The sequence below is a fragment of the Dermacentor albipictus genome, chromosome 1, assembly GCF_038994185.2.
Source record: "Dermacentor albipictus isolate Rhodes 1998 colony chromosome 1, USDA_Dalb.pri_finalv2, whole genome shotgun sequence".
Classification (NCBI taxonomy): Eukaryota; Metazoa; Arthropoda; class Arachnida; order Ixodida; family Ixodidae; genus Dermacentor; species Dermacentor albipictus.
The window spans coordinates 369,802,692-369,813,796 of NC_091821.1; the positions used below are offsets into that span (position 1 = coordinate 369,802,692).

General features: G+C 47.1%; 2 protein-coding genes across 3 annotated transcripts in view; one reads left to right on the forward strand and one right to left on the reverse strand.

The window, feature by feature from the left end:
* The window catches only part of LOC135904086 (uncharacterized), a 54,910-nt gene extending 50,119 nt beyond the window's left edge, over window positions 1-4,791 (reverse strand). Inside the window, exon 1 of one of the 2 annotated variants that reach the window (XM_065434681.2) lies at window positions 4,217-4,791. In XM_065434681.2, the coding sequence (XP_065290753.1) occupies window positions 4,217-4,228 (12 nt within the window). In that variant the 5' untranslated portion in view covers window positions 4,229-4,791. The remainder of the gene's footprint in view (window positions 1-4,216) is intronic. The other variant, XM_070531882.1, reaches the window with a different exon arrangement.
* Window positions 1,039-2,885, forward strand: LOC135904088 (uncharacterized). The gene is made up of 2 exons (XM_065434683.2): window positions 1,039-1,173; window positions 2,327-2,885. The coding sequence occupies exons 1-2, from the start codon at window positions 1,081-1,083 to the stop codon at window positions 2,819-2,821; spliced, it is 588 nt and encodes a 195-aa protein (XP_065290755.1). The 5' UTR covers window positions 1,039-1,080; the 3' UTR covers window positions 2,822-2,885.
* Window positions 4,792-11,105: the final 6,314 nt, after the last annotated feature.

Genomic DNA, 11,105 nt, shown 5'->3' on the forward strand with positions numbered 1-11,105 from the left:
TGGCTTGTGCCATGGCATCGGGGAACGACCAGCCAACCATTATAATCGTCTGCGCTTTTTGCCTAAATATTTGCTATGTATTACTTGTCACTTTTATACAGTACGCTTAAAACAATGCCTTTATTTGATAAATGCACCTTTCCTGCTAGATCCACTGCAAGGAGCAGCGCACGTCTGCTAAGTGCACACCGCACCTCGCACAATTAAATTGATCATGAATTAGAGAGTAACGTAAATTAAATATGTGTTGAAATAATTCGAGTCGAATATAAATTACAGTAAAAATCCGAGACGTTCGATTTGCTCTTAGCTCCAATAAAGCCAAACTGATGGGACTTCACCGAAAGCAGCATCAATACGAATAAATGCCTGCAAAGCAGAAAAATAACGAAGTGCATACAGGAATCCGGCTCAGCGCGTTTATTTTGTCGCCACTCGGCAGGCTGTATGTAAACGAAGACGCACTACATGAAATAGTTTGCGAGAAAATAAAGGAACGCAACGGCAGTATTGGTGCGCTTGTACCTTCATACCATCTATTGCGTGTTGAAAGCAGTACGTTACATGCAGGCACGCGCACAGTATTTGTTTCCATGTCGAGCTAATATGTACACCTAGACTTCGAACCAACTCGCCCGGCAACATAACCGACTTTATTTTTTTCGGTTTCTGTTTTCCTTCCATTGGCCTAGAGCATTTGATTCAGCCACATGGATATTTAGAACGCCGTCCAGAACTTCGTAATTGATTCCAACCGACGCCCCCCCCCCCCCTAAAATGTCCTGTTTTTAGTGCCTTTCAACGTTTCGTTGCTCTCCTATTCATGCTCTTGCTGCTGATGGTCTCATTAACGCTCTCTATCAGTCCTAGGATTTTGATTGCTCTTGTCATATTGAACATTTCCCCTGATTATTGGCCAATTCGCCATAGTGGGTATGAGCGATGGGGATACTGTGGAAACAACAAAATGAGGACTAAATGAAACTAAGGAGGCCAAAGAAGAAGGCAACAACAAACAATCAAACAGCAGAAGAAGAAGAACAAGCTGCTTGCATTCAGTTGGGGCCAAATTGTCCCCTCATGGCAGGAGAAATGAGCCAGAAGAATTTACACAAAATGATGAAGCATTGGCACGAACCCCAGAGGAGGTCCTGGGCTCGGAGGCAAAATAAGGTTGGTTTTTCCACTAGGCAGCATTTATTCGCGCTCTCGTTGTTTCAGTATTGAAACGCAGTACTGTCCTCAGCCGCAGTGAAGACGTGTCTGGCGTCGATACTTAACTTTTAAGCTATACATTCGTTTAGTTTTGTCGCTCATTATGAAGTGAGAAGACTGTGCAGACAGAACACTTGGCACTCCGTGTAAGCAACCGTGCACGACTGCGATTAACGGGGGATAGCCTAAGACCAGTCATGGAGCAAAAGACGTTGCAGCAACGGCAACTGGTAATCGACGACAACGCTAGTTCACGGTAAATCGCATAGATGAAGTAAGCGCACTTGTGGCCCCCATGCGTGGATGTAGAGCGTGCGACTAAGCAAGGCGGAAGGAAGCCTGAGAAATACATGTAAGAAAGGAAGTAAATACATGGCTATGTAAAAAAAAATCGCTATTATCAGGAAGAAAGCACAGTTGGCACGTTGCTTACGCTGATAGTAGTCCCTTATCAGCGCTATACGACAATGAATTCCAGTTTGTGTTTGCATATATGTTATAACTCCTAAGACTGTCACTTGTGCGATACTTTTTTTGCCTAATAAAGGTGTCGCTTGAACGCTGAATGTTAGGTCATAGTCCTGATTTTTTTTTTGTCGTACTCCATAGAATAGAGCCACCGGGACCCAGACGACCGATTATCTAGGGCTCTTTAGTAAGCACCGTAATCTATTACGCCTCCTTATTACGTAGCAGGAGTACGCATTTTCACATTCGTCTGCGATCGGAGCACGGCAGTGGCAGCTGGGACTGACCCATGCATGTTAGACGGCAGTGAATTTTTACAGAAATAGTTAGCCAGCTATTACGGCTCAGTGCAGCGGCGAAGTACAGAGGGAGGGACAGTACTGACATCTGTCCAGAAACGCACAGCTGTGCTCACGTATAGCGCTCCCTATTGTAAGCGCTATACTGGAAGCATGCACTGTTGGGTGTTGTTGAAAGTAAGAAAATGTGCCCACTATACTTGTTATTTCCTTTCGTCACTGTCTGCTTCTAATGTGTAGTCCTTCAAGTCACTGATAACCAACTACCCTAATATGTTACGCTGTGAAGTTTCAGTGAGCGTTGAAAGCATGAGCGTGTAAGAGCGGCACTGTTTCACGTGAAGGTGGACGAGCTGCCGATTGAGCAGACTGCCTGGACTCCAGACAAAAAGGACATAGAGCTGCCTTTGAAAGTCCGACCGTCCGTCTCCATATCACTGATTCCGAGGGACCTCGAACAGGGCGGCCGGGCCATGCACCAAATTGCCCCCGAAAGCGCCGCCGAGACTCGCAACCATTTGCGAGACCGCCTGCCTATGATGGTGTGCGCGGCTTTCGCCTTTGCGTCTACTGCCACCCTGCTCCTCCTGTACCTGGACTCGCCCATCTGGGCCCTCCGCAACTACGCGACGGCGGGGAAAGGCCAGAACGGATCGTCCACACAGCACTATTTGCATTTCACCACCAAAGGGCATAGTGTCGCTGCAACAGACCAAGAGACGAACCTCTCGACCTGGACGCTGTCGGAGGACGGGGGTGGCGCGAACGTTTCCGTGATCGGAGAACGGGCCACCGCAGTGACAAGCGAGACCCTGAATAGTGTCAATGTCAAGAAATAGGAAGGCAACATGCGCGCACCAGGCTTACGTTAATTTTGAAAAACGTTAAATATATATCGCTATCGTCCGCTGGCCCCCTCCGTTTTGCTTGTGTTCTCATTTAACGCCAATCTCACCGCTCGAATATCCCAACATTTCTGCGAAATTTTAAGGTGCCTTCTTCAGTGGCCAGGGAGTTCGAAGACACGCGAATTCCGCGCTCTCAAATATTTTGTAGTTGTCTATTTCAACGTTGTTCCGGAGGCGACAAGAATAGAGCTACATTTAAAACATTCCGGCTTCGACTGTATAGACGGCTGGTGCCTTTTATAGCTGCAGCACGTACTCCTGTTAGTACTAACATACGGAAGGCGGTGATGACGAGGGCAAGAGACTCTTGGAACACGCAGTGCGACCTGGACGAAGTAAAATTCTTCTGTAGATGACAGAAAAGTAACTTGAAAGTGTACAGTACTGTTCTGGCAAAAGTATTCGAAGGGCAAAATGTACTAAATGTAAGCACGCGTTCGTCGTTCCTGCCGACGCTGCAAAACATAAACACATTTGCAAGACTCGGAATCTGAAGAAATGCCAAATGCAATTTTGTACTGCTACTTAATTCATTATTAAGTTTGAACATAGTCAGCTCTCTTTGCCCAGCATATTAATACAGGATGCCGAGTGGTGGCAGTACAGCGAGGTCTGGTTACAACGCGCGCCACCGAATGACGAAAAAATAAAACGTATTTAAAATACCGACTCCTTAATGTCGTGACAGTAAAACTGTAGCGTGTTTTTTTCCAGGGCATTCCAGCGTGTTTCCAATGAAACCACCGCCATTTCGCACAACACAACCGAGCGTGACTGTTCCTTGTGGTTCGTGTAATGTTCCCCAATTAGTTTGTGTTAAAAAATTCGCTGCTAACATCTGTACCCCCTACTTTATCGTTGCACGTTTTATTTTGATTGCCAATTTTAAAGTCGACCCATTATGTAATCTGTATTTCTTAGATTGGTTCATACTTTTCTTGTTCGCCACATCTTCTCTGGTCAATCACCCGCAGTGGGTAAGTGCCATTTACAGGAAGTAAAAATCATGGCCGCTCTACCACAGTACGCAGTTCCAGCAACTGAGGATCTAGGGGACTACAGAGGCGGCCCCGCTCGGTCGAAAAAGCTGCAAGTAGCGACAGGATCTCAAGTGCCCACGCCCAAAATTGCCGGCGGCGACACGGGTTTCCAGACTTGGCAATGGCGCCAGTGGTCAGGCGCATTGCGTTTCTTGGTTACCCACTGCCACAGCAGCCTGCTATCCCCAAGCCTTTTTCACCGCTGGAACAGACAAGCCGTTCAAGCAACAGACGCGATCGACGACCTTCGGAGATTCGATTGGTTCCGCGCCTTTCTAGGACTCACCATCGGCATCATATGTGCACTGGTGGCGATCTTCTTTGTGGTGGCGCCTGGACCGCCCCGTTCTCCGCCGGATAGAGGTGGATGGGACTCGTCAGTGGCGAGGAGCCAAACGTTAACAAGACTGGACAAGAACGCGAACCGTCAGTTGGGCAACGAGTCCGCACGAATACACGGGGCACCAGTTGCCCATGAAGACCAAGCCAGTGCTTCTTATAGTAATGTGGACAGCTATTCAAGTGCACACTTGCACACTACCACTGCACGCAATGGTAGCCTACGAGAAATTTCCTGACGGGATAGTGGTCGTGTTATGCTCGGCTCTGCCCTTTTAGAACTGCGCTTTAGTGCGTGCGGTCACGTCTTCACTCAACTAAATCAAAACCCGCCGTTCTTTAATCGAACTTATTGCACTTTTTGCCAGCGATAACTTCGATATACGCGTTTGTCAAGTAGAATGAACCACTGCGAAAGACTGCGTGGTTATGACGTGGGCCAAAACTTGATAAAAACTGCGTGGAAGTTTGGGTGTGTGTTTGTGTGCATTATAAATGACGCTTTACTCAATTCTGTAATTAATTTTTTCGATCGAATAGAAAGAATGGGAACTATTTGCTGGGACTACAAATTGCCAATTGCTAAGCGTTGTGTAGGTTGTAACGCTTTGAGAGCGGCTTATGCATGGTAATATTATCATTTTTTGTTTTCGTAAAATTATACAAAGCTAGGGTTGACACATTCACAGTAATTCTGGAGAGGCAAAATAATTCCTTTGAAAGCCTCGACCTTGTAGTTTTGATAATGTGCAGCAGTGTCATGATAAGCTCAATTCGGTAACACCACAACCCCGCGCCTTCGAACGCTGATAAAGCTCTTGGCTGGTTCACCCTCGTCGCAGATTTAAAAAATCGGGGAAGCTTTAAATGGGTGTGTGTGTGGGGGGGGGGGGGGGGGTTGTATAGGGAGAGACAAATACCACGCACAGCGACGACTTTGATACCGAACCGAACACTATACCGAACACTATATCCAATGCTTTTTGTAACTATGTTCGATAAGGGCCAATTGGGCCGCCTTAATTCGCACTATATTCAATATTTGCTGGCACTATGTTCGATACTGGCCGATCAGCCCCCTTAATCCGCACTATATCCAATGTTTACTTGCATGATATGCGGCAGCATTTCGAGCAGGGCTATCTCCAGGATCGACCCACATTTTCCTGAAACACAATTGCCGAGTCCTTGCGCATGGCATCGCTCTGACCTTGGTTCCCACAAGGTAAAAAAATATTCACATGTAAAACCTAGAAACAAAAATAGTTTTTTTTTTTGTCACCGCAATGGCCGCGCTTTTACAGAAACAAGAGATGAGGCGCTAAGCATAGATACAAATCTGTCGCTATTTGAAAACAGCTCAAATGGCGATGACCAATATACTGCCTTATATTTCATGAGGATAGCAATAGGGGCTTGTTGGTACGGCATATCTTATTTTGTTATAGTGCAAGCTTGACAAGGACAAAAGAAGGCACATCAGACACACACTGTGCGCTGTGTGTGTCTGATGTGCCTTCTTTTGTCCTTGTCAAGCTTGCGCTATAACAAAATATTATATTTCATGTTGTTATTGTTTGTAACGCCTGCTCATGTTACGGGGGTGAACCCCATCAAACCGCCTAAATAGAGGTCTTTATTTGTTACTTCTTCATGTACTTTGCAACATGAATGAAAATTGATTGATTGATTGATTGATTGATTGATTGATTGATTGATTGATTGATTGATTGATTGATTGATTGATTGATTGATTGATTGATTGATTGATTGATTGATCTTTAACTTTGGTTATATGTATATATAACACTGAGTTCCGGGTATCTTCTTCATAGCTGGCTTCATAGCTGGTCATAGAAAAGTAAAACAGGGGAAGCAGATAACGAGAGAGAGAGAGAGATTGTGAAGAGGAATAGGTGCTATTTTCTTTAGCCCTTTAGGGAGCATGGCTCAGTAATTTGGGGAAGGGGAGGGGTACATAAAGAATAAAGAAGAAAATAGATGAGAGAATGTCGAGGCGATCGCATAGGCCGGTACCGTTAGTACCGCTGTCAGCGGTAGCCATGAGGCGCGTTCAGTGACCGCTTTTCTTGATTCCGAATTTCTTTTCCTCTTTTTATTTTCCCTTTCCCTTACGCACAGTCTAGGGTGGCACGCCAGACACCCGTCTGGTTGACCTGCCGGCCTTTCCTTTCCTAGCTTTCTCTCTCTCTCTCGCAGAAAATGAGGTAAGGTGCAGACTGCACCGCACAAAGACGTCAAATGCGTTCAGGTTGGAAGCAAACAGCAAGCAGGTCCAAACACGCAAGCAGCATGATTCTGTTCAAGACCTTGTTGTGTTACAGATGTTCAAAAGGACGTCGCTGAAATATCCTGACGGTCCTGAAATGGCGCTGCATTAGAAGGAAAGGAAAAAGAAATCGGTTATACCAGGAGGGGTTGCACCATTACGCGTTTGTGATCCCATAGTTTACTTTATAAGTGAAACAAAGACTGCCATGGTAATTTTATTGTTTTACTTTCCTCAATATGAACACAAAGATATTAATTTCAGATGTTAAAATTATATAGCCTGAAAATTGACATATCAACGATTAGCACTCATTTAACATCATTCCTTAATTAGAAAATTTTATTCAAATTTTCACACCTATTTACCTACTGCCGCCCGATTCATGGCCCGTCGCCCGTAGTGGGCTGAGCCATATCCGTAGGCACCAGACCGAACCAAACGCTTATGACCATATGTCAAATCTACCTGACTCTTGGTCAATCCCCGTCAGTGGGTACGTGCCAAAAACATTAAGGTTATCATCAGCAGCAGCAGCAATCACCGAACTTGCAAACCCAACACTTTCATCGCGATGCACGTCCCTCAACAGCCGATGGTGCAACACCAGGAAGCACCACGGCCCAGCGGTTTCTCGCAGCTCTCACCGGGCCAGAAGGCACCGCTGGACGCAGTGCAGCGACGTCCAACGCTCGTTCGACCAGCAGCGCTCGTCCCCAGCTACCCGCATGGTCCCGCATTTGGAGGCGACAAAGGTCGTATAGGCGGCATCCCGTACGACCGCGCCATTCGCTACTCAGGAGTCGCTGCACCTCCGGCGTCCTTGCTGGGCCTCTCGGTTGTGAACGCCAGGGACTTCGAGGCACGAGGCATGGTCGAAGACGACACCAAGACGTGGTTCGTGCCTGTCATCGTAGCCCTGATGATCCTCATGGCCTTCCTGGCTCTGCTAGCCACTTTCTTGCTGATCGCGGTGCCGCACTATGGCAACGCGTCATTGACCGAGGCGGGCGTGAGCGCCGACGGTCTTGGCTCGCGCTTTTTGGACACGGAAGATTCCAGCGCATATCGCCAAAATTCCCGCACGACGTACTCCGCGAGCACTTACAGTGTTCCGAAAGACAGAAGCAGGAGCAGCAGGTTTCCGATGATGGATGGCAACGAAACCGAGGTTCCTGTGATATTCCCGTACTCTCTGTGAAACAGGAACGCTGAAAGGCACTCATGCTAAATGAGGAACTGGTCCTGAGTCAGGTTATCGAAGATGTCATAAACGCAATAGCAAGATGTCACATGTTCTTCCTCGCACTCCTTCTCTCGAAAAGACGTCGTGGATGCGATAGTGATCTAGAGGATGTCGTACTTCGTTTAATAGCTCTGTATTACGCAAAGGAGCGTACTCATATATACTAATGATTGTTGTGAAACATTAAAGCTCCTCGATAGTCATTCCTCACTGTTGTACAAAACGCAGAACCTATCATTGATGGCGTGTCTGAATTGGAAATGCGCTTGAATAGCCGTTGTGGTTGTGCATTATTGTGGCGCATGCGCACAGAGGGGGGGGATTGGCCATGTTGAAGATAACTTCGCATGAAGATTCCTTCCTTCTCCCTACTGATAGGCTGGACAAGATCCAAAGAGCACCTCTTTTGTTCTAAGAATAGTGTCAGTGGTCAGCAAACGCTGTTCCACTGAAATTCATGACAAGCGGCTACTCAATAGCAGCGGCGCTTTAAGAAATCGTTCTTAATACTCTAGTCGAGAACCCCTTGGCGTCAAATACATCTACAGCGCAATTGTGAGGATACCATCGATCGCCACTGCACCCGTTTTGACGTCCAACGTCAGCCTCGTCGGATTGCACTCGTTCGACTAGACGGTGGACCTATTAACAGAGGCGAAGATCATAGATGCTTGGCCTCATTTATTATCAAACCAGAAAGCTACGCTTGTTCTGATGACTTAAAGGTCAACATTACAGGACGCTTATAGTCACTCTGCGTTTACCACGCTTCGTGTGATTTGTCTGTCTCCTATTGTTTCCTCCTTTTTTTATATATATCCCTCATGCCTCTTCCTCCGCGTGGGGCAGCTAACTAGATGTCCGTCTACTTAGCTTAATCTCCCTGCATTTCCTTGTTCTCTTTCTGTTTTTAAATCCAGGTAGCCTACAAATATTTTAATAGAACGAGTGTGACTTACGCTCGCTGGTACTGGTTAACAGAGGCTCAAAGGGAACGATTGATACACTTGTCGAGATGTCGCAGCAACGAGGGTCTGTTTCCATAACGTGTGCTTGTAGTAAGCCCTCTTCTCACAAACGCGGAAGGCCGAAAATGAAGGCGAGGTAACCTGTATATTGAACTGTTCTTCTGGAACATAAAACGCTTTTCGCCCGCTTCGTGCCCATTCTTTCTTTGTGCCCATTCGTCCAAGTTGTCTATTCAGGCACATACCTAGAGGTACATACACTGTGGCCCAAGCTGTTGTATAGTCGTTCAGACAGCAGCAGCCAGCATACGCCAAGTGAGGGGAAGAGCCAAAGAAATCTGCGCTTTAATATTTATTCTCATCATTTATAAGCATTATAATTATCAGCAATGGTTCTTTGACATATTTCCTAAATTTCAGAACAGTTCCAAGCATCCCCTTCGGTCGTTATGTTTAGTGATGTACTATTATTACCCATGTAATGTCTTCTCTCGAACGTTACAAATTCTTCTTTTTTTTTCATTTTGATTTACCGTCCGTCTCTTGGCTCATGCCCTGTAGTGGATGGTGCTAATACATGTGGATCCAATTAAAAAACTGACCAACCAACTTGCCGCCTCTTGCTGGCTTATGCTACGAGCACGAGAAAAGACGAAGACGCGAAACATCGAGCATTGCCGTTTGCCTCCATGTCTCTGCAACGACTCAAGAGCAAGACTCGGCTGCCCGGCGTTCGCTCTGTGGCCCTCAAACTTGCGCGTAGCGGAGAACAGGAGTCATTCATGACCCAGACTGACTGGGCGCCGGGGCGCTCAGACGTTCACCTGCTGGACCTGCCCCAGGGTACAGTCACCTTCTCTCCGATCCCCACAGATATCGACGGAGACGGTGGGAGACACGTCGACCTGGTTGATGGACCCAACCTGGATTCGAGCTCGCACCTCCTCGTTATCCTGTTCCTTACGGTCGGCGCCCTGACTGTGATCGCGACTGTCCTGGCCCTGCTAGACGTGCCATTCGCTTCTCGACGCGCTGCCAGGACACCACCGCCGAACTACGGACGTGCCGCAGTCTTGGGAACCGACGTAGGCCCAATGATGCCCGAAGTTGACGAGGCTGAGCTGCCTACGAAGGCGGACGCACACCCGACATTGGTTGTGAGGTCGTCGGGCTTTCCTCTTGCCGGCCACAAAACAGCACTTCCCGAAGCGAGTGACCACGGGGTGTCACCTTCAAGGCCTACGCCTTCTTCGAGAATGACTAAAAGATCCCCGTCTGCGTGCACTTCTGTTAACGACGGCAATCCCACATCCGCTGGAGGAACTGTTAATATAACTGACGGTTGAACGTATCTTACCATGTTCGATACATTGTGCATGTGCAGTTGATGATGATTATTTGAGTTTATTGGCACAAGGGCCAGTTGTGGCCCAAGAGCGCCAAGTGCATGTGCTGTTTCAAACATCCTAAACTCCGAGTCAAGAAAACATCTGTGAGCAGTTACTTTAAATAATCTGCTTTCTATACTACGGGGTGTCACCGTAATCAGCTGTCATAGAGCTAAAGTAGTCAAAATGCGTTGTTTAAGCTTAGTTGCTTGAACAAATACGTAACAAGAGAACGCATAGCTGCTACAAGAGCCACTCTATGGCAGCTCACTTTGCTTTTAAGTGCATTCTGAAGCGCACATCATCATGCGCTTTGTGGATACATAATGCCGCAGTGAGGAAGCTACAGATGGCGCCAGAGAATCGGCGCGATTATTTGAGCCCATGTGCTTCTTTTAGTCGGTACGCCGTCTTCTCAGTCTCGGGCGCCTTGTCATGCACCCATACAAGCCTTATAGCGTCTGTTTCACGGCAAGGTAGAGCACAGTTCGAATCCCTCTTTGTTGTTTGCCTGCTTGTGATAACGTAGTTTCCAAGACTCTGCTCTGACGCATCTTTCCTGGAGGCGTCAAATCTCGCGAGGTAGCGTTCGCTGTTTTACTGAGCGGCAAAGTTCAGGGTCTGTGTTCACAAAAATGAACGTACTTGAGTCCCATCCATTATTAATTATCGTCGCCCTGATCGCCTCGTTATCACGTCGATCGATATCAAGAGTGACTGGAGCCCGAACACTGACCAATGATTAGGATGCTCTACCGTAGTTTTTGTGAATACGGGCACAGCTTTGCACTTAACAACCACGCAGTGGGGGGACTTCATATACGAGCCACCAATTTTAACGTGTTCTGCGATCCCAGTGCTTTGAGCTCTCCACAGAAGAGCATGCGCTATACGAGCGTAGAATTCGGATTGATATTAGCGGACATAATATTACTCCGCGAATT

What these genes read in the sequence shown, in the direction of transcription:
- LOC135904088 (XM_065434683.2), top strand. Translation starts at nt 1,081, where the DNA reads ATGGCAGGAGAAATGAGCCAGAAGAATTTACACAAAATGATGAAGCAT. An exon ending in GGGCTCGGAGGCAAAATAAG is followed by an intron (nt 1,174 to 2,326) that starts GTTGGTTTTTCC and finishes TTTCACGTGAAG; the next exon opens with GTGGACGAGCTGCCGATTGA.